General features: G+C 36.7%; 1 protein-coding gene across 5 annotated transcripts in view; it reads left to right on the plus strand.

Annotated features, from left to right (window-relative positions):
• Positions 1 to 18192, plus strand: part of PTBP3 (polypyrimidine tract binding protein 3) — a 115353-nt gene that overhangs the window by 28763 nt on the left and 68398 nt on the right. For 2 of the 5 annotated variants that reach the window (XM_029919713.1, XM_029919715.1), the window contains exon 2: positions 8750 to 8831. In XM_029919713.1, the coding sequence (XP_029775573.1) occupies positions 8801 to 8831 (31 nt within the window). In that variant the 5' untranslated portion in view covers positions 8750 to 8800. Of the gene's footprint in view, positions 1 to 8749; positions 8832 to 18192 lie in introns of those variants that run through there. The other 3 variants (XM_029919714.1, XM_029919717.1, XM_029919716.1) reach the window with 3 other exon arrangements.

The raw sequence follows: 18192 nt of genomic DNA on the forward strand, positions 1-18192 counted from the left end.
AGAGCATCCTTTGTCCTCTCTATGGCATAAGGACACATTACTTTCCCAGCATCAGTATGTGGCAGTACTTATGGAATACTGTCAAACAGGGAAGTTCACTTGTGCTTTAATGATTAAGTATATTTTTTTATTAAGAAGCTCCTTTGTGTAGGCATAATTGATTATCCTTGAGGTTGATCTCAGTCTTCAGGCATGACCAAAGCCCACATTTACCCTAAATCACATTGTTAATTTTTTGGTGTAGTTAGTCCCTTGTCAGTGACCTAAAGCCCCCAAGTTTAAAAAAGAAAAAGACTTCTTTCGGGAATGACCTTTTAGGACTTTAGAGATACTTACCAAAAGGAAAGGGTAAAAGCCAGACCTCTAATTAGCAAAGTCAAATTCTTCACTACATAAACTGTGAGCCAATCTCTAAGTAATATTAAAATGAGGTGGGGAGTAAAATGATCATGTGCTAAGTCTAACAATATTTGAAAGACCCCTGTAGAAATAAAAATGCTTCTTCTAGTCTCTTGTAGTGTAGTAGTAACTTGAAGTTAGTCTACATTGTTGAGTAGGAACTTGAGACTTCTTGCAGTCTTACTTTACTCTGACAAAGGACAAATTGCTTATTTCATTTCTGAATATTTATTTTGAATAGAATACAAAGACTATCATAGTGTGGCAAAACCTTATCAGTTATAAAATGATTACAGAGAGGGGCACAGTCAGAATGTTACAGAATGCATTTAAGAGAGAAGTGACTTGTAAAAATTATAAAATTAGCTATTTAACATCTATAGATTTATCCTGAGATAATTGAATAAGTATGCAAAGATGCTTAAATAAGGATGGTTATAGTGAAGATTTTTACTTTTTTTCTCTTAACAGATCTTATCAGTGTTCTGCAGGAAAAGTCCTAATGCCCAGGCTGATAACATGCGTTATTCTTTCTCATCCTCAGAGGTTAATCATAAGTGGGACTTTATTAGATCTCCTATGCAATCCTATGCAAATATGGTTTCAATTTTATTTATTTGAAATAGATGTATATTTTAAGAGTTTGTTAATAAAATGTGAAAAGCAGGGCACCTGGGTGGCTCAGTCGGTTAAGCATCTGACTTTGGCTCAGGTCATGATCTTGTGGTTTGTGGGTTCAGGCCTTGCATTTGGGCTCTGTGCTGACAGCTCAGAGCCTGGAGCCTGCTTCAGATTCATTCTCTCTCTCTCTCTCTCAAAAATAAAGATTAAAAAATTTTGAGAAAAAAAATGTGAAAAGTATTTCTTTCATTTTTTAAACATATTTTACCAAAACCAAGTCTTCCATTAATTTTTTCCTGTTAGGATAGGGAGGTGACATTTCTTTTTAAACCTTTAGAAAGTTTTCTTTATTGAAAGAAAGTTCCAACTTTTCACCTTTAGGAGATTATTATCTAATACTAATTACATTGAATACAAGTAACTACTGACTGTATAGCTTTTGAAAAGGACTGAGTAATTAATCATTGGTGTTTATTTGCCAGTGTTTAGTGATGCCTATGTATTAGAAACATTAATCCTCAGAGGACCATGAGGATGGGTAGCATTATGATCCTCGTTTCACAAATGAGTAAATAGCCTTAGATTAAATTATGTGTAGTTTCATACAAAAGTAAATTTTAGGTTTTGGAGTCTGTTCAAACCTAGATCTGATCTACTCTAGAAGACTGTTTTATTTTAGTCTTTTAAACCACTTCACTGTTAATGTTTTTGTGTTCATTAAGACATCTGTTTATAGTGGTCCTCAGTTGGGTACACATTAGTGCTTTGGAAATATACTGGTTTTGCCTTAGCCTAGGCCTATTGGTTAAGAATCTTTGGGGTAGGACTGATACATGGCGTTGATTTTAAACTGATTATGTGGGATTCTCTCTTTCCCTTTGCCCCCTCCCCCCTACTCGTGTGCATGCTTTCTCAAATAATAAAAAGAAAATGTTTAATTCATTATATGGTTGTAATATATAACCAAGGCAGAGAGTCATTACATATGATGTACCTGATTGACAGTATGCTATAGATTATGGGGAAATATAATCAAGTTGAAGACACAATAATAGACCTCAAAGTGGCTGGAAAAAAAACTTTGCATATTTGTTTGACAGAATGTGTGATATTGATAGCTATACATATAGGAAGAATACATTATTCAAAAATACTAAAGTCCTAAAACATACACATTTTAATGCTGCAAGACAGTCAAAATTAAGTTCAACCTTTTCATTTTGGGGATAGAAAAATTTTCAAGGATGTGGTAGTATTTTTTGTGTACGTTAGGTAGGAATGGATATGTAGTGAAGGGATGGTGTTCGAGATGGGAGAATAGCATGAAGAGGCAAGAATAATGATACTGTGTCTGGGGCAAATTATAAGACAGGAGTGTTACAGTGAATAGGTCGTCTAGGTTAGAAAGAGCTTTTAATAGTCATCATAGTAAGTTTAGAATTGATTCAGTAAGCAACAGGGAATAATTTCATGTTAATGGTTGATTGGTGATTTACTTGTTAGGAAACTAGGTAACAGTTTATTGAATGAGATAGAAATAGAACTATGAGTAACTCATTTCTCCACAAATTAAAACTGAAATGACTTGTGTGCATTAAGAAGACTGCAGTGAAGTTTTTGGATTCTTAGCTGTCAAGCATTGTGTGGGGCCTTTGTTAACAGTTTGACACATTCACCAGACACATTTTAGGTAATGTCTTGTGCCTGTAAGGGAGTGCTTTCCTGAAAATTTTTTCTTTGTAGCTTTTGGATACTGAAAGTTTAGATTAAGAGTTGGTTCCTTCCTGAGGCTTCTGGGTGACCCAGTCCGTTGAGTGTCTGACTTCAGCTGAGGTCAGGATCTCATGGCTCGTGAGTTTGAGTCCCGCATCGGGCTCTGTGCTAACAGCTCAGAGCCTGAGATCTACTTTGGATTCTGTCTCTGTCTCTATCTGCACCTTCTCTACTTCTGCTTTGACACTCTCTCTCTCTCTCTCTCTCTCTCTTAGAAGTAAACAAAAAAGTTGGTTCCTCACAGTAGGTAACTTCTTTGGATGGTGGAAAGGTATGTCTTGCACTTTGGCTCTCCTTTTTGTAATGTCTGACTTTCATGACACAGCTTGATTCCTTTCTTTTCCTCCATCAATCTGTCTTTTTTTTTTTTTTTGAGTCTTTATTTATTTTTAAATAGTTTATTGTCAAATTGGTTTCCATATAAGACCCAGTGTTCTTTCCCACAAGTGCCCTCCTCCAACACCACCACCTCTTTCCCCCTCAATCTGTCTTTTAAATCCTTTGGTAGAATTCTTATTTGCCTCTCCTTTGAGCTGTTATATCTCTTTGCATTTAGGAGAGGCTATTAATTTTTTTTAAATTTAGAGTTCTTATTTGCTCATAATTTAAAGTTGTTTAATTTTTCTGGCGTATAATATCTTGTCTATCTTTCAAGTCTGCCCTTCCTTTACCTTATGTATAGATTCCCATAAGGAACTCCTAGGATTTTTTTTTTTTTTTTTTTTTTTTAGTGTTGCCTGTCTTTGAAGGGATGCCTTCTGGCTCACCATTGTATGGAACTGTAGTGTGAGGCTTGAGCTCTGACAGTGAGCTGTAGTAATTGACAGCTTGAGCTTTGTCTTTTCCTGCCTGGAGGATTCATTGAGCACAGGTGATGGTAATGACTATTTTAAGCCAGCAAAAGTCTCAAGTCAATAGGAATCCTCTAGGTTAGAATTATACATTTGTTTTGGCTTTTTTGTTAGGTTGGTTTTGTTGTTGTTTTTAAATTTTTATTGGGAAAAATGTCAAGATTCACAACAAATTGTAGAGATACTGTGGAAGGGTCCTGTATACCCTTCCAGGTTCCTCCAGTGGTTACATTTTAATTACAGTACACTATCAAAACAAAGACATTGATAAAGTGCCTGTTTATAATTGTTCCCTTTTGTTGCATGTGTGGATTCATGTAACTATCATTACAGTCAAGATACAGAACTAATCTCTCACCACAAAGGTCTCCCTTCTAGCACCCTTTAGTTACTCACTACCTCCCCTCAACCATCTCTGCTCCCTCACAACCATTGGTCTCTTTTCTATATAATTCTGTCATTTTGAGAATGTTGTATAAATAATATCATAGAACATGTGAATTTTTGTCTTGCAAATATGATCTTCTGAGGTTGCTTTGTATGTTTCATTTTAAAGAAACCACCAAACAGTCCAGAGTGGCTGTACCATTCTTATCTTAAATGTATGAGAGATCCACTTTCTTCCACATCCTCACCTGCATTTGATATTGTCACTGTTCCTTACTTTGATTGTTCTGGTAGGTGTGTGGTGATGTCTTAGTTTTGCATTTTATTTGATAGTGCTCTCTATGGTTTTTTAATTTGCATTTCTGGGATACCTTGGTGGCTCAGGCAGTTGAGCGTCTGGCTCCTAATTTTGGCTCATGATCCCAGGGTCCTGAGATTGAGCCCTGTGTCAGGCTGTATGCTGTTTTGGAGCCTTTAAGAGTCTCTCTCTGTCCCCAGCTTGCACTGTCTCCCTAAGAAACAAATAAAATGCAAATACTGCACTTATTTTTTTAATTTGCATTTCCTTACTACGGAATCCTGTACGGAAACATCTGTTTAGGATCTTTTCATGTGTTTATAGGCCATCTGTATATCTTTGGAGAAATGTCTTTTCAGATGCTTTTTGCCTGTTTTTGCGGGGAGGGTTATTTGTCTTTATTTACTTTTTGTGAATATTTTCTCCCATTCTCTGGACTGGCTTTTCATTTTTTTTTTCTTTTTAATGGTGTCTTTTGAAGAATGAAAGTTCTTAAAGTTTTTATTGAAATTGCAGGTAGTTAACATAGTCTAATACTATTTTCAGGTATACAGTCTAGTGATCTGCACTTCCATATGTCACCTGTGCTCATCCAGGCTCAGTCCTTAATCCCTGTCACCTGTTCTGCATGTCCCCCTCCACTCACCTTCCTCCTGGTAACCATCCATTTGTGCTCTATTGAGAACTTTCCTTTTTTTTCTTTTTATTCCCCCTTTGGTCATGTGTTTTGTTTCTTAAATTCCACACATGAGGGAAATCATGGTATTTGCCTTTCTCTTACTTTGCTTAGCATAATACTCTATAGCTTCACCTGTGTCAGTGCAAATTAAGATTTCATTCTTTTTTATGGCCAAATAATATTCCTCTGTGTGTGTGTGTGTGTGTGTGTGTGTGTGTGTGTGTGTGTGTACCACACCTTTTTTTATCCATTTATTGATTGATTGACACTTGGGCTGTTTCCCTGATTTGGCTATTGTAAAGAATGCTATTATAAACATTGAGGTGAATGTATCCCTTTGAATTAGTATTTTTGTATTCTTTGGTAAATGCCTGGTAGTGCAGTTGGTGGACTGTAGGGTAGCTCAGTTTTTAAGTTTTTCAGGAACCTCCATACCCTGCTCCACGGTCACCACACCAGTTTGCATTCCTATCAGCAGTGCAAGAGGGGTCCCCTTTCTCCACATCCTTGCCAACACCTGTTGTTTCTCATGTTGTTGATTTTAGCCATTCTTACAGGTGTGAGGTGCTCTGTATTTCCCTCGTGATGAGTAATGTTGAACATGTTTGAATGTGTCTGTTGACCATTTGTATGTCTTTGGAAAAGTGTCTATTTCTCATAAGTGGAACAGGAGAAACTTAACAGAGGACCATGGGGGAGGGGAAGGGGGGAAATAGTTGGGGAGAGGGAGGGAGTCAAATCATGAGAGACTTGAATACTGAGAACAAACTGAGGGCTGATGGGGAAGGGGGAGGGGGAAAGGAGGGTGATGGGTGTGGAGGAGAGCACTGGGTGTTATATGGAATCCAACTTGACAATAAACTATAAAAGAAAAAAAGAGTGTTCATATCTTCTGTCCATGTTTTAATTGGATTATTCATTTTGGGGTGTTGAGTTACACCAGTTCTTTATATATTTTGGATATTAATCCTTTGTTGTATATGTCATTTGCACATATCTTCTCTCATTCCTTAGGTTACCTTTTAGTTTGTTGACCATTTGCAGAAGCTTTTTATTTTGATGAAGTCTCAGTAATATATTTTTGCTTTTGTCTCCCTTGCCACAGGAGAAATATCTAGAAAGAAGTTGCTATGCCTGATGTCAAAGAAGTTAGGATTTTATGGTTTCAGGTCTCATATTTAAGGCTTAAATCCATTTTGACTTTATTTTTATATATGGTATAAGACAGTGGTCCAGTTTCATTCTTTTGCATGTTGCTGTGCAGTGTGTAATTTTGTTTTGACCATGTTTTTGATTTCCGTATAAATGAGGTAGTATAGTATATTTTCTTTTGTGAATGACTTCTTATGCTTGCAGGATTTATTTATGTAAGTGTGTGGAGCAGTACTTCATTCTCAGTGCCATAAATCATTGAATGCATTTACAAAAAATATATTTATCCATACTGTTGTTGATAACATGTGGCTGTTTCCAATTTGATGAGTAGAAATAATGCTGATGAAAACATTCTTATATGTTTAGGTGCCCATTAGCATGCAATCTCTTGAGTGTATTCATAGGAGTAGAATATGTAAGGTTTGAAGGATAGTCATATATTCAACATTAGTATTTTGGGTCAGTCTTCCAAAGTTGTGCCAACTTGCACTCCCACTAGCAACATACTATTTCTGATGTTCCACATTGTTATCAGCTCTTGATATTATCAATCTTTTTTAACGGCTAGTATTTTATTGTAGTTTTAACTTGCATTTTACTGATGACCAGTGAGGTTAAGCATCTTTTCATATGTCTGTTGGATATGGTTTTAGTAATTCAGAAAAAAAAATTTTTTTTTTTCTGGTTCACTTATAGTGTTGGTGGCTGTTCTGAAGCTTCTGGGAATCAGGTTGAAAAAGCAGCCCCTATTTCAGGGGGAAAGAGGAAAAAAATTAGCAGAAACTACTAATATCTTTTGAAGCTTTGGCGTGGGTTTAATATTGGTCACGTCTATTCATATTCCTTAGGCCAGAGTGTATCGCAAAACTGTGCTCAGTGTCAGTGGGTGAGGGAAGTATTCTCTCATAGGAGGCGTTGCAAGTTATATCCCCATGGATGGGGGTAAAAAACCCTTTCACAGGAAAGGGGGGCGGCACAAATACTTGGGAACAAAAGTAAAGTCTACTGCTTTGGTAGGTGTCTGTTGAACTCTTTTGTTGTTCTCTTTGGACTTTCTTTGTGATTGCTAGTGAGGATTTTTTATTCCCTCCTTTTTTCTTCTTAGTAAGTTCTGGATATAAAACTTGTTGGTTATATGTATTGCATATATTTTCTCCCACTCTGTAACTTGCCTTTTAAATCTCCTAATGTTTTATTAAATAAAATTCTAAAAAAAAAAACCAAAACCCTGACATATAATATTAGTTTCAGGTGTACGTGATTTGACATTGTATATATTATAAACAAAAGTATTAATTTCAATGTCGTCAAGTTTATCAGTATTTTTCCTTCATAATTATGCTTTTATTTCTTGTTTAAGAAATTTTTCCCTACTCCAAAATTATGAAAATACTCTTCTGTTATCTTTCTGGAAGTTGAGGTTTTGGTTTTCCTTCTTATTTCAATTATGTACTTATTTAATTTCTTCCTCTTGTCCCACCCTTTCTGTATAAACTAGTGAAGAACCAAAATGAATAATTTCCAGATGTTTAATATAGGAATTGTTTAGATAATTGTATTTCTGTTGTGCAAACACATTAGTGCTTTGCCTTTCTTTAGCATAGGCTGAAGTTGTTTCCTACAATGGTACTTAAACACCTAAACATTAAACATATTTTGGAGCATCATTACTTTTCTAATATTTGTAGGATAGTTTAAGGATTAAGTTTTATCATCCAGTAGACCAAAATATTTGATCTTCAAAATTGATCAAATTAAACAAACAATAACATTGGAAATTGGGTGATCTTAACTTTGTACATGGCATTTATTGTGCACTGTAAATGTAAAATGTATATCTTGGTAATAGATCTTATAGTTAAAATGAGAAGGCTTGTCTGACTTGTCTTTTCTCATTGACAGTTCAGCTTGCAACTGGTCAAAACTCGCATAGGCAGAAAAGAGTTAGTTAATGAGTAGCTGTTTAAGAATTAGTACACATTAAAGATCATTTTGAAGATTAATGGACAAAAAAATCGCTGATTATAAAGGATTTCAGCTATCACCGAATATGGAAATAAACTGCATCTTTGTGCTCAGCTTTAAAAAAGCACATAGGTATCAAGAAGTCAGGATTCTTAGCAGGTTGCTATACAAATTATTGCCACACGAATACTTAAAAATATACTAAAAAAACTTAATGGATTTTAAGCTATTAAATATATTTAAAATATACCAAATATATCTTAAAATAAATTACAGAAAAAAATTTCAGTATGCAACCCCTAAATATGGTTTTGGTACTTAAATGTAACATCTGAAGTTTGGGTTTGTTCAAAAGGGGGTGCAGGATTATGTCCCCAATTATGTGATAGTAGTTTGGCCTTTTGTTTTTTTTTTTGTATATATAACTAGCAACCATGTGGATATGCAGTAATTTTTTTCTGTAAAATTCACTTCCAACCTTTAGATTTTGTGCTTCTTGAGGATTTCTCTTTAAATGCCTTGATATTCAAACAGAGTAATATTAACTTTTAATACTTTTAGTAGTAAATGTGGACCATTATCCAGGACTTGTTTATTAACAATGTTGCCCTTGCTTTTCAGCGGGGATCTGATGAGCTTCTTTCTCCTGGTGTCATTAACGGACCTTTTACCATGAACAATTCTACTTCTACAGGTGTGTATGGTGAGTTTTCATTTTTTCAGAATCTAGAATGTTTTCCTTCCATGAGTTTCAAAAAAATCTTTTTCTTCATTTGCTTATCTTAACATTTGTTGAAGGGCCATTATTTAGTACAACCAAAAAAAACCTTATTGCAGGTAAAGTTCAGTAAAAATTTATTGCAGTAAAATTTATTTCAGGAAAGTTCACATAGATGAGATTACCAGCTGTGGCTTTTAAATTATAATTTGTGTCTAATTCAATAATTCCTTTTTTGATTGATGTTCTTTGTGTTACATAATTGTGATAAAACTGTCAATAAGTTGGTGACCCAGAACAATTGAGTAAAAGAGCTGGATTTAAAAGCTTGTGTTTAATGATGATTTAGAATAATAGAAGTAGTAAAACTATAAGACTACATGATTTTTAAAAATTGGAACATAATTAACATTCCATAAGTTACCACATGGTTTAAAAATAAATGTTCTTGAAATTTGCGGTCTGTAAAATGAACAGAAGAAGGGGTGAACAGTGAAGAGGCTATTGCTGTATAGGATTCACCAGTTAGGGAAGGTAATTTCTACTCTGGCACTAGCAGTTGTAATGGGGAGAATTAGAGAATTCACAGAAGGTTAAATTGATAGTAACTGGTGATTAATTGAATGTTTGAATAAGGGATTCCATTGATAATTTGCTTCCAGGTTTTTGACTTGGATAATTAGATAGATGAGTGGTGGTGCCATTCATTTAGAAACTGTAGAAAGAACAGAGCTGGGTAACATGGCAGGTTCAGATTTTTATATATTGAAGTTCCTCTGCAGCATCCACGTGGAAGTGTTGGGTAGTCATTGGGTTCTTCTGGTCTCAACATCACAAGAGAAATTTCAAGGTGCTGTCTCCCACAGTTGAAAAGGCTTCAGAGTGGAGAGTGTCAGAAAAGGCAAGGTTTTGGTCCAAATGTATTTGGAGCTACAGGAAATAGGGAATTAATGAACTTCGCTTTCCAGACCCTCTAGCTCATGGTGTTTGGGAGAGTGAACAGCTTTTATGTGAGAACCCTATTAGAGAAGAGGGTCAGGTTCAGTGGAGGGAGAAGATACAAAGAAAATTAACAAGAGATTAAGAATGTTGGGAGTTGGTTAACCATGGTACATTGCTCTGAAGAACTAATTGGAAACATTTTATGGGCAGGACAGCAGCAGAGGATGTGTTCCTGTAGAAGTGTGAACAGAGTAATATGAGCATGAGACGAAAGCAGTTTTCTCAAACTTGAGCTGGCCTCAGAATCACCTGGAGGGCCTGGTAAAGCACGGTTGCTGGCTCCACACCCAGAATTTCTAGTAAAGTAGATCTGAGGTGGATCCTAAGAATTTGCATTTCTACAAGTTCCCTGATAATGGTGATGCTACCCTTTGAGAACTGCTGAATTAAGGAAATACTAGAGCCTGACATTTCTAAACCTGATTATCCTCTTGGTATAGTATTCTAAAAAAAAAAAAAAGTCCTTACTCCTAGAGTTACTGTACACCTAGAGTGGGGCCCATGTTCTTTTTAAAACAGGTCACTTTGTTTGTTTGGTCATATTTACGATTACTAGGATGGATGACCAGAAAGATTTTCATCCTGGTTGATTGATTACTTAGGAAAAGAAAGAAATATGAAATGTGACTTTAGCTGGCAGCAAGAGTTTGTTGTGTTTTTTGCTTTTATGTTTTGAATTTCTTCTTTTATCCCATTCCATTCTATGTTCAGCCCATCCTATTTAATAGCTACTTCTGCAGAGCTCTGTAAATGGTAACCTCTCAGACTTTATGACTAAGAATGTCTATTTCATTATCACTGTTGAATGTTATTTAGCTATTTAGAATTTTAGGTTGACAGTTACTTCTCTCAATGCTTTGAAGGTACTGTTCTATTATTCGTTTAGCTTCTATTGTTAAGAAGTCTGTGAGCACTTTTACTCTGTAGGTAAAATTACTTCCCTTAGTTATTTTTAACATTTTCTTTTTATTTTTGTTCATTGGTTTAACTAGCTCTTTGTAGGTATGGATCACAGGTTCTCAAACCTGGATGCTCAATGAAATAGCTTGGAAAGCTTTGAGGGAAACACAGATACTTGACCTACCTCACACCAGTTCTAAAGTCTCTAGGGGGTTTAGGTTTAGGACTGGTTTTCATATATTTTTAAAGCTTCTTAGGTGATAATCTAAGGTTCAGCTAGTGTTAAGGACCATTGCTGGAGGCTGACTTTCATTTATACTGATTACCAGTGACCCAGCTCTTCACAGAACTGCCTCTTTTTCAGGGCACCTAGGTGGCTCCAACTGTTGATTTCAGCTCTCTGTCTCTTAAAATAAATAAAAATAAACTTAAAAAAAGAATTAACTCCTTCTGGAACTCCAGTTAGACATGTATAAGACCATTTCATTTAGTCCTGTATTTGTTTTAATCTCTTGTATTTGTTGTCCTGTCTTTCTCCTCAGGGTCCTGTATTTTGGATAATTTCCTTTAAATGGTTTTCTGATTCACTCATTCTCTGTTCAGCTTTGTCTAGTGTGCTGTTTAATCCTTCTGTTGAATATTCGCTTATAGTCTAGTGTTTTTCCTTATGTGAGTAATAATTTTTAGCTGAATTGGTTTTTCTTCTGTGTGAATCTCTAGGACGTTTTGTGATTTGCTCTGCTAGATTTTTCTAAAGCATCTCCAGCCCCTACATCTTCTAATGTATATGTTAATTTATTGCCTTGGAGATTCTTAAACCAGAGAGGAAGAGAAAATTCAGAATCCAAATATTCACATTTTCCCATCAGAATGCTTGAACAGAGATAGGCTTCCTTTTTAATATTTCTGATAGATGGGAAATTTCTTCTCTCCCCTTCCCTTCCTTCTCCTATCTTCCCCTCCCCTCCCCTCTTTCTTTTTTTCTATGGGAAATTTCTAATTTTAGTTTGCTTTTGCTGAGAGGCGTGGCTGTTGACATCTGGAAATTTCATCTTTTCTTTTTTTTTTGAGGTCACTCACACAAAAATATTTTTATGATATTTGATCTGATATTTGCAAACTTCAAAAAACTCTAAAATTTCAAGATTTTGGTGCTCCATTCCTTAACTATAATAAAGATTTCTAATTGATTTTGAACAAATTTGGAGAGGAATGCTTTAGGGCTTATTTACAAAAGAGTTTAATCCCTGTGTAAGGTAGTTTTTTAGTTTTTGGTTTTTTTATTTTAATTTTTGAGAGAGCATGACAGGGTAGGGGGTGGGGGGCAGAGGAATTGAAGCAGGCTCTGCACTGACAGCAGCAAGACTGATGTGGGGCTTGAATGCACCAACTGTGAGATCATGACCAGAGCTGAAGTTGGAGGCTCAGCTGACTGAGCCACCTAGTGTCCCAGGTAGTTTTCTAAAGATAGAAAAAATTTTTCAGTCCCATTGATAATGGGTGGGTTAAAGAGCTATGTGTACTGTTGTGTTGAAGGATCGTTTTTGTATTCAGTATAATCTTACCACAAATTTTTGTTCATTTAATCTAAATGTGGATTTAAAAATAATTTGTAAAATTTGGCAACTGTAATTTCTATTAGTAGAATATTGCTTATTTGGTAAAGGAGTTATTTATGTACCAGACCAGTTGTATGTACACCTCTGCCCCGTGAGACTGTCAGAACTGTTTTTATCATGACACTGTTGCACCAAAACATATATTGTATTACTGCCTCAAAAAATGTTGATCTTTAAGGTAGAACTTTAAAAAAAAAATTTTTTTCTAATGTTTTTATTTATTTTTGATACAGAGAAAGACAGAGCATGAGCGGGGGAGGGTCAGAGAGAGAAGGAAACACAGAACAGGAAGCAGGCTCCAGGCTCTGAGCTAGCTGTCAGCACAGAGCCTGACGCGGGGCTCGAACCCACGAACGTGAGATCTGACCTGAGCCGAAGTCGGAGGCTTAACTGACTGAGCCACCCAGGCGCCCCTAGGTAGAACTTTTAAAACTCAATTTTCATTAATGTTGGATATTTCATTTTTCACAGAATGACTTCCCAGAAGCTTTATTTTGATTCCCTTGAGATGATTCAACCATTAAACCGTTATTGGGTAATTGATATATCAGTGTTAGCAGATGATGATAAAACTGATAAAATATAGCAGTTGGCGTAGTTCTGTTAATAGGGTCAGCATAGTAACACCTGTTATTTTACACATGGAGAAGAAATTTTGCAAGTAAATTAATTACAAATTTATGGATTTACTGCGAGATACAAAAATTGAAATGGTGATAAAATTGTGCCATTCCATCTGGGAACTTGACCTGTGGTTTCATATTTGTAGGTCCTATCTTATGTCCTTTGGTAATTATGAAAATGTTTTACACATTTCTTCATGAAATGTGTTCTTTTCCTTTTAAATTTAATCTTAGCAGTTATGGCGGAGATGCTTTATTATGTAACCCAGGGGTTTTGTTTTCTTTGTGAAAAACCCTAATTTTCATCAGGGTAAATGTCTCCCTGCTGTCTTTCCAGTCTTTCTTATAGTAGATGTGGTCATGTGATTTAAGTCCTGGCTAATGAGATATAAGTGGAAGTTACTGAAGTAACTTCTGGAACATTTCTACACGGGTATACTCTTTCCTGTTTTATCCTACTGCCTGTGGGAGTTCTGGCTTCCATTTTAGAGGATGAGGTTGAGGGCTGCACCCCAAAAGAAAGACAAGTAGAGCCTGAGTCACTGATAACTTTGTATGTCACCATTCCAGATTTGGAATTTCTACATTTAGACTATTTACATGAGCAACAAGTTAACTTTTTTTTTTTTAAAGCAGCTGTTATTTCAAATATATTATTATATGCAGGACTAGGATGTCAGATCACAGTAACAAATGAGGCAAGCCCTATTATCGCCCTACCAATTTTTCTAGACTTTATGTAAGCTGCAGGAGGTGGGAGGGCAGCCCAAGCAAACATGGCAGAGTCACTGAGTTGAAGAGACAGATCCAGGTTTGAAAGGCTGAGGAGGGGAGCTCTGTGCGAAAAGTACTCCAGAAATCTCCCTTTGAATCTATTGCCAAATAGTAAGCCCCACATGCCGTACTGCTAATGGTACACCAGCTCTAGCATAAAGGCTACTTTTCTAAACCCATGCTAACAAAGCTTACAGTCAGACTCCGAAACAATTGCCTGATCTGAAATTACCTTTTTTCCAGAAAAGAGTCTGGCATGTTAAAGTTATAAAACAAATTCTAGTGCTCACAGTGTTGCTTGTTCAGTCAAAAATTGCCAAACATAGAAAGAACCACAAAACTGTGACCCATAACTGGAGAAAATCAGTCAACAGGAGACCTACAAAATGACAGAGAGGATGAAATAGCAGATTTGGACTTTGAAACGGTTATTAAAAATACGTTTAAGCATTTAAAGGAAAATATTAGCAAAATACAGAAAAAAAAATGGAACCTGTAAAAAATCAAATATAATTTCTAAAGATAAAAATATCTCAAAAAACACATGGCAGTGCATTAATAGCACATTACATAGTTACATAATGATCAGTAAATTTAAAGACGTGTAGAAGGGCGCCTGGTCCTTCTGGTTGATAGAGCACACAACTCTAGATCTCGAGGTTGTGAGTATGAGCTCCACATTGGGTGTAGAGATTGCTTAAAAATAAAACCTTAAAAAAAAAAAAACAGATTAGAAACTAAAGCACACAGATCAAAAAAGATTGAGGAAGAAATGAATAGTAACCTATAGAACAAAAATCAGGTGGTCTAACCGTATATGTAATTAAAGTACTATAAAGAAAGATGGGGGCAGGGAAGCAGACATATCCGCCTCCCCCAGTGACTTCTAGTGGATTCAGAGGGCTGGTGCTCTTTGCTTCTCCCTTCATTTTTCCTCTTTTACTTTTTTGGGGAGTGAGGCATTAAAGACTAACACATTACAAAACAACTGTATCTACAGGGAAGACTAGAAAGTGGTAGTATATGCGTAGGCAAAGGCTCAAAAGAAACCAGAAAAGACCTTAAGTTTACACTTGAAGCTGATTCTTGGTACAGAGAAATAGCCTACAGCAATCAAAAAAGAAAAACAGTAACCAAAACTGGAAGACCCTGAGAAAGGGGAAGAATCTGATTTCCAGAGTCACCATAGCCATAAATTTGATGGAAAATAGGGGTGTAAACATCCAAGAAGCTTAACTCCAATAAGATGAACTTGAGACATTCTCCCCCTCCCCCCCCAACCATGAGACACATAATCAACTTTCTAAAAAGAATCTTGAAAGCAGAAAGAATCAACTCATCATGTATAGGGGATCCTCAGTAAGAATATGAGCACATTTCTCATCAGCAACTTGGGGGCCAGGAAGCAGTGAGCCAATCTATTCAAAGTGCTAAAAGAATTAAACTGTCAACTGAGAGTCCTGTACTTGGCAACACTGGCCTTAAAAAGTATCTTTGTGTTTTGGGGTGCTGGGTGGCTTAGTTGGTTAAGCATCCAACTTTAGCTCAGGTCATAATCTCACAGTTTGTGATTTCATGAGTTCAAGCCCCACATCAGTCTCACTGCTGTCAGGGCAAAGCCTGCTTCAGATCCTCTGTTCCCTGTTCCCCCGCCCCGCCCCCAACTTGTGCTCACTCTCTCTGTCTCAAAAGGAAACTTTTTTTTTAATGTTTTTTATTTATTTTTGAGAGACACAGAGAGAGAGAGAAGAGGGGAGGGTCAGAAAGAGAGGGAGACACAGAATCTGAAGCAGGCTCCAGGCTCTGAGCTGTCAGCACAGAGCCCAACGCGGGGCTTGAATCTATGAACTGTGAAATCATGACCTGAGCCAAAGCTGGTCGCCTAACTGACCAGGCGCACTGAAACATTTTTTTTAAAGTATCTTTAAGTTTTAGTTTAAATAAATTGGATTTAAAAATAAATTCAATCATTTACATATAACATACCTGGCTCAATGGGCCAGTCACAGATTAAGAAAAAAAGAGAAGGGCACCTGGTTGGCTTGGTTGGTGAAATGTTCGACTCTTGATCTTGGGAGTTGTGAGTTTGAGCTCCACATTGGGTATAGAGATCACTTAAAAATAAAATCCTTTAAAAAAGAGAAAGAAATTAAGACGTTTGCAGATAAACAGAAGCTGAGGGTGTATATAATCATTAGACCTGCCCTGCAAGAAAAACTCAAAGAAGCCCTTTAGTGTGAAATAAAGGTCACTAGACAGTAACTCAAAGCCATGTAAAGAAACAAAATCTTAATGAAAGTAAATACAAGGGCAGTTATAAAAGCTGGTATTTTATGTATGTGTGTATTTACATCCAAGTTAGTTAGCATATAGTGCAATAATGGTTTCAGGAGTAGATTCCAGTGATTCATCCCGTATGTATAACCCCCAGTGCTCATCCCAACAAGTGCCCTCCTCAGTGTCCCTTACCCTTTTAGCCCATCCCCACACCCATAACCCTTCCAGCAGCCCTCAGTTTGTTCTCTGTATTTAAGGGACTAAAAAAAGCTAGTGTTTTTTAAATAATGATTTTAGCTCTACCTTTTGTTTTCTGCATTATTTAAGTGACAACTTTTTTTTTGTTTTATTTTGATTTCACTTAGTTAACATACAGTGTTATATTAGTTTCAGGTGTACAATATAGTGATTCAGCAGTTCCATGCATCATCCGGTGCTTATCACAAGTGCACTCTTTAATCCCCATCACCTATTTAACCCCTTCCCCCTCTTCGCCCCTCGGGTAAGCATGTTCTCTGTAGTTAAGAGTCTGTCTCTTGGTTTCTCTCACTTTTTTCTCCTTTGCTCTTTGTTTTGTTTCTTAAATTACACATAGGAGTGAAATCGTATGGTTATTTGTCAATCTCTAATGAACTTACTTCATTTAGCGCAGTACTCTGCCTCCATCCATGTTAGTGCAAATGGTAAGACTCTATTCTTTTTTATAGCTGAATAATGTTTTAGTTTGTGTGTGTGTATATGTACGTATACATATATGTACCTATATACATATATACAGAAGATGTATATATACACCACATATTCTTTTTTTTAATGTTTAATTTTGAGAGAGACAGAGAGGGTGAGACAGAGCTCAAGTCGGGGAGGGGCAGAGAGAGAGACACACACAGAATCCGAAGCAGGCTCCAGGCTCTGAGCTGTCAGCACAGAGCCTGACGTGGGGCTCGAACAGACAAGCTGTGAGATCATGACCTGAGCCGAAGTTGGATGCTTAATCAACTGAGCCACCCTGGTGCCCCTATATACCACATATTCTTTATCCATTTATTTATTGATGGACACCAAAGCTGCTACTATATCTTCGCTGTTGTAAATAGTGCTGCTGTAAACATTATGGGCACATGTATCCCTTTGAATTAGTGTTGCTATAAACATAAGGGTGCATGTATCCCTTTGAATTAATGTTTTTGTATTCCTTTGGTAAATGCTCACTAGTACAATTGCGGGATCATAGGTAGTTCTATTTTTATTTTTTTGAGGAAACTCCATACTGTTTTCCACAGTGACTGCACCAGTTTGCATTCCCACCGATGGTGCATAAGAGTTCGTTTTCCTCCACATCCTCACCAACATCTGTTCGTTCTTGTGTTATTGATTTTAGCCATTCTGACAGATGTGAAGTGATATCTCACAATCGTTTTGATGCATTTCCCTGATGGTAAGTGATGATGAGCATCTTTTCATGTGTCAGCCATCTTGACATTTTCTTTGGGAAAATGTCTGTTTATGTCTTCTGTTTTTTTTTTAATGTTTTATTTACTTTTGAGAGAGAGAGAGAGAGAGAGAGAGAGAGAGAGAGAGAGAGGGAGGGAGGGAGGGAGGGAGAGGGAGAGAAGACAGCGTGAGCAGGGGAGTCAGAGAGAAAGGGAGATACAGAATCCCAAGACAGGCTCCAGGCTGTGAGTTAGCTATCAGCACAGAGCCGTGGGGCTCAAACCCATGAACCGTGAGATCATGACCTGAGCTGAAGTCAGACACTTAACTGACTAAGCCACAGAGTTGCCCCTCTTCTACCCATTTTTTAATTGGATTATTTGTGGGATTTTTGAGTGTTGAGTTTTGTGAGTTATTTATTATTACTGTTTATTTTTGAGAGAGAGAGAGAGAGTGCCAACATGAGCAGGAGAGAGGCAGAGAGAGGGAGATAGACATCCAAAGCAGGCTCTGTGCTGACAGCAGAAAATCTGATGCTTGACTTGAAGAACTCTGAGATCATGACCTGCGCTGAAGTCAGATGCTTAACTAAGCCACCCAGGAGCCCTATAAGTTCTTCATGTGTTTTGAATACTAACCCTTTGTCGGATATGCTTTTTGCAAGTCTCTTCTCCCATTCTGTAAATTGCCTTATACTTTTGTTGATTGTTTTCTTCA

Source organism: Suricata suricatta, chromosome 13 (genome assembly GCF_006229205.1).
Source record: "Suricata suricatta isolate VVHF042 chromosome 13, meerkat_22Aug2017_6uvM2_HiC, whole genome shotgun sequence".
In the NCBI taxonomy this organism is placed as follows: Eukaryota; Metazoa; Chordata; class Mammalia; order Carnivora; family Herpestidae; genus Suricata; species Suricata suricatta.